The sequence below is a fragment of the Aulonocara stuartgranti genome (assembly GCF_965226115.1).
Source record: "Aulonocara stuartgranti genome assembly, chromosome: 7".
In the NCBI taxonomy this organism is placed as follows: Eukaryota; Metazoa; Chordata; class Actinopteri; order Cichliformes; family Cichlidae; genus Aulonocara; species Aulonocara stuartgranti.
In genome coordinates this window covers 15,935,186-15,952,809 of record NC_138945.1, presented here as the reverse complement: position 1 = coordinate 15,952,809, position 17,624 = coordinate 15,935,186, and the positions used below count along the sequence as shown (strand labels likewise).

General features: G+C 37.7%; 1 protein-coding gene across 4 annotated transcripts in view; it reads left to right on the top strand.

Annotated features, from left to right (window-relative positions):
- Nucleotides 1–5,676: 5,676 nt before the first annotated feature.
- Nucleotides 5,677–17,624, top strand: part of LOC309711492 (netrin receptor UNC5D-like) — a 197,632-nt gene continuing 185,684 nt past the window's right edge. For 3 of the 4 annotated variants that reach the window (XR_014277986.1, XR_014277987.1, XM_082541868.1), the window contains exon 1: nucleotides 5,677–6,992. Coding sequence is in view for 2 of the 4 variants with exons in the window: in XM_082541868.1 (XP_082397994.1) it covers nucleotides 6,908–6,992 (85 nt within the window). In the remaining 2 variants the exon portion in view is untranslated. The remainder of the gene's footprint in view (nucleotides 6,993–17,624) is intronic. The other variant, XM_082541869.1, reaches the window with a different exon arrangement.

Below are 17,624 nucleotides of genomic sequence, written 5' to 3'. Positions count from 1 at the left end.
GGGACAGCTCGCCTGACACGGTTGCTGTTCCACAGTGCAACTCTAAGTACACTTCTTTCGAAGGACTTACTCAGCACGATCCAAACTGGAACCGGAAAAACTGCGTTCGGCGACGTACTCCTACACGGGACGCCTGAGAACTGTTAAGCAGCTAATCAAGTTAGCCTGGATGCGCTGAGGGAGCTCAAAGTAGTTTCTCACGGGAAGAAAGCAAGAATGAGTTAGGAGGAGCTGGTCGGCCGTGTTAGTACGAGGGGGCGGAGCCCTGAGCACGGCTCGACAGGTCTGTCATAGACAGACGTGGTGTCATTGGAGCTTCCGTAGTTGGTCACGCCGAGGCGATTCCCATAGTGAAACACCGAGCGAAGTTCGAAAAAGAACTAAAACCTTCGACATGCACCTCCCGAGAAAATTACATGTCAGGTCAATGCAATGAAAGTTAAAGTGTAGGGTCAAGAGGGGTTACGGTTACGTTAGGACATACAAGTCTAAATCAAGCTTTAGCAATGATATCTTAGGTGTTAGAAACCTTATTAAGCCTAATCTTTCTCTAGTTTCAAGAAGACTAATTATGACGCCGTAATCCTCTAATGCAAATGGCATCTACACACTTTTGCTGTGTGTGGCTGTGTTGTCAACTCATTAGTCAAGTCAGGAAAAATCAACATGGTATAATAATAAAGATGAATGATAACCCTGAATTTCTCTTAGCCTAGCTTTCTGAAAAGGCTTCATAGTTTTTAAACTGGCTTCTTGAGCATAATGATGATTTAATTAATCGACACAAACATTAGTCTACAGATTTGGCACTAGGCTGTAATCTATGAGCCTATGAACTGATCCATAGCTTAAAAAGTGGAAAAACCTTAAACTGCAAATTTGTCATAACAAACGTAACGTATCAGTTATTTTGTGAACAAAAAAACATACTTGTAGTGAAAGAAATTCACACATCACTGCCACATATCAAGGGTACTTTGATTATGCAAAAATGTCTTCTTGATTCCTTCACTTGCGTCTCTTCCTTTTTTTTTTTTGCATCTCTTCCAATCAATAACATCATGTAGACGTTCAAACTAACAGACCTTTTTTCTATACGCTTATTGTTGGGATTTTTACCATCATTTAACATTTCTTGTGAATTTTCTAATTTATATAAGGATTAATGTTATGTGTCATGATTTTCAAGGTTCAAGGTTCTTTATTTGTCACATGCATAGTTATACAAGTATAACACACAGTGAAATGTAGCCTGACACGCTCCTCGACATGTGCAAAAATTGGGGGGGGGGGGGGGGGGGTGTAGAGGAAGAACATTATATATATATATATATATATACATATAGTATATACACTGGGTGAATGTGCAGTAGTAGCAGCAAGCAGGTGAATTCTGTACATTAATATGAATAGACATCTGACTATTTTACAGGATAGACAATATAAACATATTTAAAATTAAAGGAATTGAAATGTACATTGTGCCTTGGTTTAGTGTCTGGAAGAGAGTCCTGTCTCAGTCAATTATAGATGATGTGAGAGGGCGGGTGTGTGTGTTTAGGGCACGGATGGCTTGGGGATAGAAGCCTTCCGGGCAAGGACAGTCTCTCTGTCCTTGCCCGGAAGATGCGGAACCTTCTACCAGATTGCAGAAGTTGGAACAGTTTGTTGCCAGGATGGGACGGGTCCTTCAGTATCTGCGCTGCTCTAGTCTGGCATCTCCTGGTGTAGGTGTCCTGAAGCGGGGGGAGAGCAATCCTGCAGCAGCGTTCTGCTGTACGGATCACTCTCTGGAGAGCTTTTTGGTCCTTCACACAGCTGTTCCCGAACCACGATGTCATGTTCTGTGTAAGGATGCTCTCCACAGCGCCTGTATAGAAAATCCTGAGGATCTTTGGAGAGACCCTGAACTTCCTCAGTTGTCGTAGGTGATACAGGCGCTGCTTAGCCTTTTTGGTCTGGACCTGAATGTGGGCAGCCCATTCAGGTCCAGACCATAGTGCCCAGGTCTGAGCACTATGTGCTCAGACCTGGGCACTATGTGGCACTTTTCTGGGCACATAGTAAACCACCACATAGTTCTGAAAAAAATGGGAACTAACACTGACTTGACTTAATAAGCTACTGCAGAGGGCTCCTCTCTTCTTGCTCCGGGTCTCCTCAAAGTGTAATTAAGGAACTGGAAAATCCTACATAGCACAGAGGGAACAATTTCCGGGTCGCAGGAGGAGAGAAGACGAGAGGAAGCATCGGTTAGACTAATGAAAAGCACCCAGAGTCTTTCAGTTAGTCGAGTGATTAAAGTGGTAGGTTCAATTTTAAATGCCCTAAAAAATGTTAATGCAGCCTCAGTTATATGGCACTCCAACATGTTTGGAGTAGCATACATTTTGGGAATATATTCGCATTGAAGAACATGATTTATCCACCATAAGGTCATCTCAATTCTTTTTTCCATACCATCATGTCCTGTTGAAAATCATACTGTTGTTATGAGGGGAGGCCAGATTTTCTTGGTCATCTTCCTGCAACATATATAGCAGTAATGTATACCTTTTTACACAACTTCACTGAGTGTGTTCATCCCGTGCATCTGCTCACAAAATTAATAACAGCTTCTTTACGCTGCCCAAACAGGGCTTTATGAGCATGCACTTGTTCCTGAGACTGTATGCGGATATAAGGCGATCTGTTACCTGTCTAATCTTCTGATATTGTACATGTCTGCTTCTCTCTCACGAATGAGGGGAAACCATAAGAAAATCCCTTAAAAAACAAAACTGAGTTGTTTTGGCTTTACATTAGATTTGCATTATTTAGCATCTATATTTGCAATATGCTGCTGATATATATTGTTCAGTATATGGATAAGTAATTCACCTTAACATGCAACTTGCTTTTTCCACTCAAATGAAATATTCAATAATTCTGTCTTTGATTGAGCAAAATGCTGTATAAACATTTAGCACTAAACGAAAAAGGACAAAATGTATTTAGTGTCACCATTCACCATATGAGTGATTTGTTCAATAAATAATGCTATGCTTTTATCTCGGCTTTTCCATTATAGACCGCAGTGACTGATTTATGAATACTAAGCACTTTTCTGTTGAATTGGATAGAAAAACAGACCAAATACTTTGGTTTTCTCCCTTTGCTTTTGTAACATTATTGAACCTTTTAGCCATCCACGTCCTTATAGCCTCTAAATAACAAAAGGCAGTGGTGAATTGAAAAGTCAAGGCTATTATTTCAGTATTGGCTCACACATTGTACAGCGTGGTTCAAGCAGAGCTGTTGAGCTTCAGGAATGTCGGACATGTACGGTTATGACTGAAGGTTGAAAGCATTTCTCTACAGACACTCCTGCTCAAAGACTGAACAAAGCATCTTCAACCATCTCTTACAGTGGTATACCTCATTCTTATAACCCTAATCTTTGACCTATGACCTTTAAGCAATACATACTAAAATGCTGTATTTTTTTGTCTTTACCCAAATGACTGGAGCAGAACTGGCAGAAATCTTTGGTTTCTATAAGTTGTAAAAACTTGAGATTTTAAATATATTCATGCAGTGTGTGATTTTGCTAAATTGTGTGGTATCACTGTGATGCCATAGGGTGTTGCATTGGGAAAAAAAGAGTATGTTCTACAGCTCTCTCCAAACTCTTTCATTTGATATATTACTCATTATGGTTTCTTAAAAAAATGTTTCAAGTAAAGCGCTATACAAATGCAGGCCATTTACCATTTTACCATTCAAAATTGACCTTGGACCCACAAGGCCTGACCCAGTATTGTTGTGTAGTTTGAACCAATCCATAAAAAAATTGGGGCAGTATAGTTTTTACTGATTTACACATTTGCCATGGACCTTGACCCTCACCCACTTTTCACCAAAAATAAATCAGCTCGAGCTGTTATTGGTATCAGACAAAATTTTAAAATTATATCTTGAAAACTGTGGATGCTGTGTAACAAACAGACAGACATACTGTCTACCCTCAGGGGGAGGATAATATTTACTTGATTTATAGTAAGCTCTTGTAATTATGTAATAATTACTAATTGTAACAATAATGTTGCATAATTGGGTCATTTTCACATGAACAGAGGCATTTTATATGACTTTACAAGTTAACAATATAAGTAAAGCATATGTCTTATTTTCCTTTTTCTGTCAGAACAAAACTGGAATGTTTTGGTAAAAAATTATGCACTTTATTTTATTTTTGTAACACACTTTGAAGCAGGGTAACAGATTCCTTAATTGCAAAGTGCAAATCAAACAGTGCCAAATTGTAACTAACCCGAGGACAACTGTTTGAATCTACCCGATTTGTACACTGAATTTTTTTTTTTTTTAAGAAAGTTAAAACAGCATCTTTTCATCGTGGAAGACAGTTTGATTATTTATTGAGTTTTTAAATTACTTTGTTATGAGCTATTAACTGTTTTTGATAGTGGGACACGTATCTGTACTACACAGAAACTGTCCATGTCTATAGCTTCTGGATATCTCTTAGTTCGCAATAGACAAACGCTGTCGTTTTAGTGGTCACAAAATGCCACCCAAAATAATATTACCCACAAAGAGCATTGAGCATTCTTTATTTCCTATGAACACTTTAGGGACAATATAGCACAGTTCAAAGCCTGATAGAGCTGTCAAGGGACATCCAGTTATGTTATTATTTTATTGTCAATCACCAACAAGCTTCTCAGGATTTTAGCACTTCTGTCATCTCTCAATGAGTAATTACAACAACATATTATATGGAAGCGTTACAGTGCAGCAAGTCAGTGTGTCATTTTACAACAGCTGTTTTCAAAACTGTAAACCAGACATATCCATTCAGTTAGAGCATTTCTATTGTCTATGTTTTCTTTTTTCTGTTTCTTTTTTTTTTCTTGGGCTTTCTGATTACTCAGTACTCTTAAAGCCACATCAAATATTTAATGCACAGTTTATAGCTCTTTATATTATCAAGTAGTTAACCTTGCTTGACTGGCTGACCTCTGGCTATGACTTGGGGAAATTAGCCACTACATTTAGGTTCAATAGGGTAACAGCCGAGGTCAACCTGTGGTGATTTAAATAAAAACAGATACACAGTTTGAATGAGAGATCCCAGTATTTGCTCCAAATTGAAACTGATATTGCGAAACAGAATATTTCAGACTTTTTTTAAGTGATTAGAAGGCTGCCATCATCTCGTGACATTTCAAATGCAGTGACAATAGACAGGCTCATCACCATATTCTCACAGTATTCTCAGTAAACGCCAGCAGTAGTTTGTGAATGTGGGTTTTTATATAATCCTGTATTTAGACACAAATTTAAGGCAACTTAATAAATGAATATTAACTTTTGATTACTTTATACTTCTACTTCAGTACTTTTCTTATGGATTTATTGCACTTTAGTATACTCTTATGCCATTAAATTCATCTTACATACAACTTCAAGACATACTTCTCAGTTAAATATTCTTTGAAGATGTATCAAATCATTATGGACTGATATCAGTTAAACTACCCAACTGCATATAATGTAGAGTGATGAAAAGTAGCTATGCATATTAGAGAATTGTAATTGAGAAGTTCTGAGGCACTTTACTGTTTTAATTTCATGCTACTTTATACTTCTGCAGAACCATTTCAATGAGAAATTGCCTACATTGTTCTCCACTACATTTATCTGACAGCTATAATGACTTACTTTACAAATTCAAATTTCAAAAACCTTTAATGAGAATATCTATCCAATAGCAAGAATTATTTTCACCTCGGCCAACTATACCATTAAAATCCTATTTAAATGCTAATGTTTCTGTAATTGTATAACACAAAATAATACAACTCTGACAAAAGCCAATTAGTCGGTACTTCTATATTTATTGTAGAATTTGCAGATGATATGCACTTTCACTTAAGTAGTGTTTAATTCAAGATCCACAGTTGGAGTATTTTCTTAGAGAACAGCACTACTTTTGCTTACAAATGGATCAGAGTATTTCCATTACAACCATATCCCAGCTGAATGGCTACTTACAGTACGGATGAAGGCTTCAGTAATAGTGCAATATCAAAAGCAATGCTTTGCAAGTGTTCTCTGAAAATTAGAGCGGGTATATTATTTACATTACTTAAATATTTCGCGCCCCATTCCACATCTCATTTTGAAAAGTGAGAACTATCGCTCCAATAGAACTTGGGTGGAATGAGAGTAAAGTGAGAAAACGCCCACTTAATTGACACCAATTGTAAGCCATATGGTCATATGTTAACGGCAGTAATTAGAAAATCGTAATTTTCCAGACAATGCCATTGGCAAGAGATGCAACACACCGGTGTCGATTTTAATGACCACACTGTCGTCCAGAACTACAGGTTCGAATGCCACTGGAAACGTCAGAAACAGGACAGAGGTAATTGGTCATTACATCTGGTCAATACAGGCGCGAGCACAAACAACTGTCTGTGTGCACGTGCACACACGCACACGTTTTGTCAAGCCCTAACAGGTCCACCGGGGTTTCAACAAGACCTCGTACTCACTTTTTTTTTTTTAATCTCCCTCTCTCTCCCTCTCTCTCTCGCCCTCTCTCGCGCTCTGAAACAGCGAAAGCTGTTGGCTCGCGCGCGCTCAGTCTAATTATTCCACTCTCGCGCAGCTGAGTGGCGAGTGCTGAAAGCTCCGCACCGCTTTCCATCTCTTCCTTCCGCACTGCGATTCCGTTAGGAGACGGTCCTCTTTGGCGGACACGTACTAGCCCACCTGGACAGAGGTTTTCATCAGGACACGGAAACGTGTTAAAAGGAGGCTCGTGCAAACGACAAATGCACGCGACCCGAGGCCGGTGCCCCCAGACCCGACGGGGAGGGAGACAAGCAGAGCAGTGATGGGACAGTTCTCGGGAGGATGCTACCTGAGTTTTTTCATCTTTGTGCTTCTTGGTTCGCAGGCGCCGACCACATTAGCGAGAGGTAAGCTCAACACCGAGACACTTTTTGAAGAGCTCAGTGCTTTTGGTGGCGTCTCACTCCTCCCGAATAAACTCAATAAAAAGGTGTATGCCCCGACAGACTGTGTTTCTGATGCTGACTCTACTTGTTTAGGATTTTTTTAAAGTAATCTTTTTTCATGTCCAGGTAGTGTTAGCAATTTATGTTTGCTTGACAAACAAACAAACAATAAAGCTTCAGACACCTTTATAAATCACATAAATTCAAATTAAATTAGGACGAGTTTTTTCTTCTTTTTTTGTCGTGCGCAACAGACTGGCTAAGATTTGTTTATAAATGCTGCTTTAATAGGTTTAACGTCAGTTTCTTCTAGTGCAACAAAATGCTTATTACTAATCTAAATTTGCTTCCTTAAGGATATTCTCTCTGGAGTACAGTTAAAATGACTAGGTTCTGGTTGACTTTGATTTCACTCAAGAAATGTTTGAGAGTCTCCTCGTGTTTTTTGTTTATTTTATTTATAAGATAACATAACCTTTATTAGTTCCACGCGTGGGAAATTTGTTATATTTTCAATGTTAAACCCATCTCAGTTAGACAAAGTCAGTATTGTGATGGACCAGTTATAAGTGGTTTAATAGCAATTAATAACAATGTCTTAATTCAATGGCAGTGACGTTTACCTCAAGAACACCGACTCATATCCTTTAGCACGGCATAGTCCTGTCCTGTCACTCATTTTCTTACTGCTCTCATCTTACTTTTCTTCTTCTGAGGCTTCTCAAAAAAGCTTACCATTCATTCATTCTTTCTGTTGCTCATGATGACACTCACTGTGAATGAAAGCAGACTGTAATAAAACTGCTCACACTTTAAATACTGATTATATCGTCTATAATATACAAACGTGCTGTTTAGTGACTAAATTATGCACAAGGTATGGTATAAATGACACATTATTCACATTTCAAGTGGGCTTTCTAGCAATTATATGCTTTTGAATATATTAACATTGGTGCCCATGTGCATCATTGTTGGTTGCTGGGTGATTGTATGGTAATGGAGCAAACTAGTGAAACATGCTTTGAATGTAGTTTTCCACTCCTATGCTTTGTCGTACTGAAATTGAGAGCCAGGACAATGTTTAACATTATTTGTTAAATCATGGCATTTTGTTTAATTATGATTGCTGGTGAGGTGGGGGGGGGTTATGTTTCGCAATGTGCAAATTGTGATGCTATGTTGATAGCATACTGGTAAAACTAGAGAAGCTGATAGCTTGGTGGCCTTCCTCATTTTTCTTGCTTTACTTTAAACAATAAAATACCTCCCCCCCTTCGCCAAATATGCACGCACATGCATATCTTCTGACAGTAGCTGCTTTTTGTTCGAATGTTGACAGGCATGCAAAAAAAAAAAAAAAAAGGCTAAAAGGCTCATTATTTGTGCGCATACAATGTAACTGGGAAAAAGTACTGTACTTCAAAAACCCAATTTGGGGCTTGCTCTAGCCATTTTTATGTCCACTCCTCTGCAACTGGATGATCAGAGGGTTGGGGTTTTTTTTTAACCTTATGAGGTTGCAAGTAGACTCCTGCAAAAAGCTGTAAACAACAGATGCAGCTTCAGCTCCTTTGAACATTTTGTCAAATCTAGATTACATGTGTTTTTGGTGTTTCCCCTACATAAGACAGGCCCGTCTTTTATGACATTATATCACATGAAAGTAAACATCTGAATTTATCAGTTATGTGTCACTACCAGATTCAGAATGTCTGATCATCAGTAAGCTGGTTACTCATGATGTGACGTGTTCTATTTAGCCAGCAGATTTGAATGTTCATTGACTTAATGATAATACAGAAAACTGTTTTACTTAACTGACAACATTTAATGAAACCTGTGGTTATGCACATGTTATATGCTGTCTTTTGTCAGAGAATAGATAATCAGAGAATCTTTTTTGCTTCCGCCAAATCCATCCTGACCTATTGACATCCATTTATCTCATATGGTAGCGTAACAAAGGTGCATTTGCAAGTCAATTAGTTAACTAGCCCCAAGGTTTTAATTTTTGCATCCCAAGTTTTGAAATCAGCTTCAACTTGGAAATTTACATAGCATAAATATTATATTAAGCCAAAGTATCTTAAGGGCAACTTTGCATGTAAGGATCAGGGGGTTTTACCGATCTTTTAAAGAAAAGTAGGTTTAAACTAAGGCAGAAATGTGTTTGAGATAACCTTTCAAGACTGACTGTAAATTGTATTTATAGAACCAGCTACCATGGCTACATTTCCATGTGAAGTGTTACATGATTTTTTCAAAGGCTTGACCTAATATGCTTGGATAGAAAAACAATAATAATGTTAGTGCATGAAAGGAAAATGTGCTTGTCTGCCCTACACATTTTTTAAAGGCTGCATGGACGTATTTTGTAATATATCTTTCGGATTTGAAATGGCTTTCACTTGGGCTTTAAAAATATTTATAACATACAATAATACTGATGTCTGCAGTTAAATACTTTATTCAGACATGAAATTAAGTGCTATGGAAAGGTAGTCTCCACACACACACACACACACACACACACACACACACACACACACACACACACACACACAACTGGTTAAATAATGTAAAAGCAAGATTACTTTGCACATGATAAAATATAAATGGCACGTTACTCACACGTGTTGACACTAAATTTCACTTCCATAGCCACATACATGTAGAGAGTCCCCTATAAGTAAATATTATTTATCAGTTAGATGCCAAGTTAAAACACGGTCATCCAAATGCATTCAATGATGGGATAAATCACTTGTGTTCAACAAGCAATTTTATTCTTAATGTGCCGAGAACACCAAGTGACAACAAAAAAAAGACCTTAACCCAAAAGAGGAACCTTGCAGTCAGTGCCTGCAGGGGGATTCAGCGAGGAAATGCTGCTGATAAAATGTTGAGCAGCACCAGTGAACATTACAGACGTGTTCAGTGTTTCTCCTAGGTTGACTGCTTTGGGGGACAGGTAGGCTGTGGGAGTGATAACCCCCACAAAGCTTCTTTAACCTTATCAAGTCTAATTGAGGAAAACACTTCTGACAGCTAGTAAGGAAGACAAAGGGTGAGCTGAGCAGGGTCGCACAAAGATACTATCAAAAACAATTCCAGCAGTGCCAAACAACACCACTTGAACAAGAGGTTCAGTGGTCAAGTGCCAAGGAAGGCTGGTTCTGTGGCTTGATATCCACCTCCACTGATGATCAGATGGATTTCAGGTGTGGATGATTCAGGCGCTCAGAGAGGGGCGTAGCAGACAGGCGTGAAATATAATAAGAGAGAGATCTCTTTTAAAAAGAGGCCAGAAGAAAGTTAGTGGCCATAACAAGCTTATTCCCCTGTGAATAAGAGCTCTATTGTTGTCTAAGAAGAATTAATATCATATCTGTGCGACATGGCTGCAGTGGGTTGGAGTGGGTTCTTCATTATGATGAACATGGGCACTCTAGATATATATTTCTGTACTCTAGATGCATCGAATATATTTGCGGCTGAAAATTGCTCCCCAACAAAAACAGCATCAATTTGTTAAAGAAAAATCACGTAAATATGACAGATTTACAGAGCACAAAGTGGACAACATACAATAGCATATACATGCATACAAATAGTATAACAATGACACATACTATGGCATATAAAAGCATTAAATAAAGCATAGAAAACCACCTGAACACAGCCAATTAGCAAACCATTGGTATTGCAATTACTTTAGGCTATAGCATAATGCACTTTATGTATAGCTATTAATAATGAAGTAGCCTAGTTTTAAATAACGGGTTCACGATTGTCAAATCTTTATGCATAACATCTGAATTAGTGGTTTTGGAATTTTTTTTACTGTCACACCAGTGGGTGAGTCAAAATTTCAAGGTGTATTTATTGCACATGATGTTCCACCAGTTCCTCCATAATAATCCATAGTCATGACTTTTCAGTCATAGCATTTATTTTTGTCTGTGTTTTTAGCTGTTTTCTTATGCATAGAATAACATCAGCAGGCTAATAAAATATTAAGTTGCACTAGCTAGGTTAATGATTTTAGCTTTTGTATTTAAAACCTGGCTTACAGTACACTGGTGAAAAAGGCCAGTCCTACTTCTGCTTTAGCTTGCTGCCCACTATATTAGCAGTGGTCAACTTCTCCTGACAGGTGATTTACTCAGGTGCAACTGAAGTCATAAGACAGGTAGCTTTAACAGCACTGTCTACTGACAGCCTTTCCCCTCCTTTTTTCTGTGGTCAGTCATGTGGTGTGATGGGTATGTATGATTTTCTATACAAATGAAACTGATCCATTTCCTCCCTTGTTAACCTCTTTGCTGTCAATCAAATTGCTTTAATCTGTAATGCTCTACAAATACACTGGTTTTCTCTGTTACAGAAGTTCTTTAAATTATTATTTTAGGGCACCCATACATACAGTAAAACAGTCTATTCATAGCTTTTTGTGTAGGTGTATAGCTTACAGTTTGCAATAAAAACGTATCCCTGCCTGTCCTTGCCTCACAGCCCATCAGTAGGTACACCGTTTGGCAACAACTAATTTCAGTTTTTCAGAAGAAAAGTTTCTGTTAGTCTTAATTTTGAGTCAAAATTCCCATGTTACTGTAAACGTATTATTTAGGCTAACATTCAAATATTAAGTCAATAATTGGTAATGGCACCTCTAATTTTTTACTAATACTGCTAGTATTGTGATTTTGGCTTCTCAAAATTAAACGAACATGATTGAAAGATATTGAAAATGCATTTTCTGCCAGTAGAACACAAAGCAATCAAGTGCTCCCTAAAATCATTGCATAATAACCATGTCTACATGTGCCAATCACAGCTGTTCCCTGCACCACTCAGCGAGAACTTTCCTGAGTGCACTTGACCGCACTGATATACTACAGACCATCAAAACAAAAATCAGCTGTCTGTCACTGGGGAAAGCAAAGAGCTTGTCTCTTGAAGCAGATCATCATCAGTTCTTTAGAGAGACTTCAAATTTAGGGAAGTGATGTTCACCAAGAACAACTCATATGCAAAGAATGCTGTAGAGCTGTGTGCACTGTAAACCATCACAACAAACTTATTCAGCTATCTGAAAATACACCACAACTTGCAATATGATGATTGCATGAAAGCAAAGAAGAACAATACAGTGGTTGCTAACATAAATTGTATAACTGAGAATGAGCCTGTAAAGCGGGTGAGTGTATTCATCCAGCTCACAAAGACACACTGAAATCACCACAGGAATCACATTCAATTTGGCTAAATATATTTGTTCAAATAACATACTGGACAAAAGATGTGCTATGCCCTCGCGGATATTTTTTTCCACTGTGGCAAAACCTGTGCTTTATGCAAAAAGCAGGGAAAGTAGAGAGGGATCTCACAGCTGTTGGGACTCTGCAATAAAATGTTGATGTCACCAAAATCAATTATGTATCAGTGACAAATGATTGTGATCTCAGTAATTGTGATAGCCCTTTTGGGCATATTCATGCACCCCTAACCCCTGTGTATTATTTTTAAAATTCAGTCAGTATTTTTATTTCAGGAATATTATTTAGTTTGTCATTTAACATCTGTTTTCAGTGAAGTATTAATTTTATATATTGAAATTGCCGCCAAAAACAGCAACAATAAATAGCAATTACTGCATCTCTGGAAAATAAATATCATTTTATGTAACTTCTACTAAATGTTTTTCTTAAAAAAAGACCACATAAACAATTGTTGATAACACTGATGATGATAAGTATTGTATCAAAGCTGTAAAACACCACTATCTTGATGCCACTATTAGTTCAATCAGTTTGTATTTGCATTTAAAGTCTTTCAATTCTCTTAGTCTCTTAACAAAGCAGAAGAACAGAGAGAGATACCAGCCTAGCTGAGCTTTTGAATTCATATCACTGCATACAGTGAGAGAAGACCATCATTTGCATGGCAGTACTGTCCATAGATTTTTGCTGAAGGGCTGTGAAAAGTGGCTACATCTAGTAACAGAGTCGTTTAGTTGGCAACAGTGATGGGATCTGAAGCGTGATGATGGATTCTGTGGGGGAGAGGGATGTTAGGTGTACAAGCTGGCACAGTCTGCATTGAAAAAAAAGATTGAATTCTAAAAGTGAAAAATGAATATCTACCTAACAAATGAAAACTGGAATAGTTGACAATTGTGTTACAAGCCTATTTTGTCTAGGCTAACATGTAGACAAAATTTAAGTAATCAAAGAACCTGATAATTCCAGAAGGTTCACAAACCTTTTCTTGTAACTGTGTGACAAGGTAAGACATTAAAACAAAAACAAACAGCAGAAAGGCAGGTTTCTGTGAAAGGCATGACCTAAGGATGTGAATGAATTGGACAAGATTCAGCAGCTTCTTTTAAAACATCTCTCAACATCTCAGGTCCAAATGGGCTATATTAGGTAGGGTCGTAAATGTGCATTGGACCGTAAATTGTCAACCCAAAGCAAGACTAATCAGGTTGGTTGGATAACTACAGTGCTGTTATAACCTTTGTGCAACAAAAAGCTTATGCTATATGTATAATATTAGGACCATGTTTGTTGTCTTTCATAAATTCATTGATCAAGCTTCTGTGAGTTGACCATGCAACTCCTTGTGCTACTAAAAATGCATCTGGGCTTGAGCATGGAGTAAGTGAAAAAACTTAAGAGAGAAACAGAGATACAGAGAGGGAGGGGAATTGAAATGGGGAGGTGGATAAAAGGCAATGGAGTCATCTCTGCCATGTTTAATTTATCACAAAAATGACTGCCAGAATCTTGCTCAAGCTCTGGCTTTCACGTAACTGACATTACACATGATATGAATTCACGAGCCCAGCTGGGCTAGTATCCACTGTTGTTTTTATTCTGCTGGAGATCGCATGGTGGTCATATTCCCAGTTTCACTACTGCATTATTTAAGGGGAACCCATTTCTCTCCCCAACCTATCAACCCCATCTTCTGTCATTTATTCTCCACATTCCGAAGGAGCTGAGCTCATGCAGTCAAAGAGCCAAAAGAAATATTCTCTACAGGGAATATAGAAAGCTGCAAAATCAAATATGTGGAAATATTGACCGTGTTTTGGCTGCTTGGACAAAGCCCTAACTGTAAGATAGCTATTCTTTTTTTATGGGATCCTGGGATTTTGAAAACTTTTAGATATAATATTTCCTGCAGATCTTTGATTGGAACAGAGTCCTTTTTGTTGGCTAAAAAAGCCAAAAATAAATAAATAAATAAAAAACCAATAAAAAAACCACTATATTATAAACTGGTTGCTGGAACATTATATATCTATTCAATTCAAGCATGGTTGTGTAGAGCTCTTCCTTACTACAGTTACTACAGTAGAGTACAAAGACCACTAATTGTCTCAGCAAAGATTTCAATTTATTGTTTGGGATTTTATTTTTAAACACACAAAACATGAACAGATTTCCCTGATATTTATTATGTGTAGTTGTGCATTTACTCATTTAGTTTATGCTCTGCCCTATTTCAGTCATCTGCTAGTTGTGTTTATGGTGCTCCAAATGCAACAGGAAAGTTGCAGAATGCTCTCTGCTGGACAGACTGGACAGATTACAAATGCGGCTACAGAGGGATTGCTTTACAGTTAATGTCAGATGATAATATTTGCTTGGCTATATACTGGTTGAGGTCTACTTAAGTGTCTAGTCGGCTTATGTGAGCTTATATATTTTTATAATCATTATTTATTAAACAGTATTGTTACTTATGTTATCCAGTGACCAGAGAGGTTTAGGAATAAAGAACTGTGGACAAAAACACCAATAGCCACAGAGATCCCGAGAAGAACAAATGAATCCCTATTAATTTTAATCTAGAGTGACACCCCATATTTTTCTGGAATAGTTGCCATATTTTTTCTTTATACTGTTTTAACATATTAAGGTTTATAAATTTGACAGCATGAAAAGCATTTTTGTATATTTTTATTTACATTTTGTACGGCTTCTCAGTTTTTGTGGTGTAATAGTAAAAAGAGAGGACAGACTAGGGCTGCTCGATTATGGCAAAAATGATAATCACGATTATTTTCACTGAAATTGAGATCACGATTATTTGACGATATTTATTTAACCCTTTAAGACCTACTATAGAACCAAGTCCACCAGAGCTTATATTATTTTTTTACATGCTGTAGTGCCATTTGTGGGAGCATTTCAAGTTGCTATACATCAATACAACTGTTATAGCCCATATTTTAATAATATGTATGCATTAAGTCCATAGTAATTACATAAATTGCAAAAAAGTGCAATAATCTACAAAAAAAATTGAAAATCGCTTTTGTTTTGTTTACATATATTTCTACTTGGAGAAATTTAAGAGGTTTATCCCTCAAAACTTTAAATACAATAAAGTTGCAAAAAATAGTTTACAACAACAGGAAATTTATTTTGAGTGTCTTCATAGTTTTATTTTGGAGATACAGCAATTTTTATATACTGCAGGAAAAACAAAAAACAATCCTATGATGCAAATTTGCAAAGAAAACAGCATGTGCATCATTTCACTGTGGGAAGTGATAGGAACGGCAAAACATGTTTCTGGAATATTATGTTTTTGTTCCTGCAAGCGCTTTTTATGCAATTTTTGCAAAGCTATATGTGGAACGAAACCGTGACCGAGGACAAGCTGATGGCATAAGATGTAAGTACAACTCCTCCGGTTTCATATGCAAAACAAATTATTGCGCTAGCTTACACGGTTCAGGTTCTACAGGGATTTAACAATAGTTACGCAAAACGGAGCGTGCTGCTCTGACCGGCTTTAAAGGGTTAACAATGACTTTAAAAAAATAATATAAAATAGTGTGCAACACCACTGAAGTTTTTTTTTTTAAACTCTCTTTTCAACCAACGGCAGTCACTCTCCAAATAACTTCTGCTTAGCTTTCCGAGCTTCCCTCGGGTCCTCTTAATCAGCGGTCTCCAACCTTTTTTGCGCCACGGACCGGTTTATGCCCGACAATATATTCACGGACCGGCCTTTAAGGTGTCGCGGATAAATGAGGGAGGGGCTAATAATCGGCTCAGTCATTTTTAATGATCGTTGAAAGCCCAGATCGTAATCGTGATTAAAATTCGATTAATTGAGCAGCCCTAGGACAGACTAAAAAATAGATTTGTAAAAGTCAGCCAAACCACTATTTATCCATTAACCTAGATAAACCCAGTACTGACAGGTACTGATAGGTGTTGAATCCTCAAGCATAGCTTATACAGCTTGTGTTTTCCCATAAACCCACTGCATTATGCCCATATGTAAGTTCTATGTGCTCACAGGTGGGAAGAATAACATGGTGCCAAATATTGCTATTTCACTTCCCTCCTGCAGGTTTGCCCTCAGCCTTGTATCCACAACCTTTTCACTTACTCTTCGATAAAAGCGCGTATTGCTTCCTTGTGTTTTGAAATAATACTGAAAAGGAGGCCTTGGAGATAACTGCCCATCCACAATGCACCATTGAATGTCTCACTGTTTAACTCAAGGGCACTGGCACAAATGTTAGATTCATAGCGTACACCATTCACTTCAATGCCAAACACTCTCTCTTAACCTCTCTTTCTCTTTCTCTCCCTTGTAGCTCACAGTTTATACCTATGGGTAGCACTGTTGTTTCCTCTAAAGTGCTTGTGTTTTTGTAAATGCCCAGACCCTTCATCGTTTTCTTGTTGTCCACACCTCCCTTGCAATTCCTTTCGGTGTAATTTAGTTTCAGTTGTTTATAGCTGTGACAAATGTTTTGGTTCTGCTATCATTTCTCAACTCACCTGACTGAAGGAGGAAGGAGCCAGGACTGCAGAGGTAATGTAAGAGAGCAGGGCATGTAAGATGAAAAAAGCAGAGGGAGAGAGAAACACAGACGCGAGGTTTACAGTGCAGAATATCTGAGTATCTCATGTTATCAGTAACTGCCACATCAGTTTGTCAGTAACACGAGCGCCTATCTCTGCTCTCCATGATAAATTAATTTCAAGCATAATCAGAAGCAAATACATATTTAATGACTGGGTAGTAAAGTACTGGTATAGTGTGTGTTTACAGAATGTCTGCTTGGTATGTGTACATTTTTTTTACATGCAGAAGTCATTATGATTTTAACCATCACATCAGCAGTTTTTGAAAGGCACCCCAGTCTAAAAAGGACCCTCACCATAGTCTATCATATTATGAAGGACATAACTGATTGATGTGAAACATACTGGAAACGTATCCAAAAAAAAGGAAATTGTAGGAATTCCATAGAGATAAACTTGCGGATCACAACCAATTAAGGCTCCTTTGTTCCTCACAAAAGATATCTTGCCCCCCATTATATTAAATGGTTGTGCTTTAGACCAGTATGTTTGTCTTTTTTTGTTGGTGGTGGTTTGTTGGTGGTGGTGTGTGGGGGAGGTTGCGTAATGCACAACTGAACCACAGTTATGCACTTGCGTAGACAAAAATCAAAGTTTGCGAGATGAAAGAGTTCTTAAATGCCATTGTAACCCATATTTGAGTATGGCTTAACTAGAATACACCAGAATAAAAGAATCATTAATC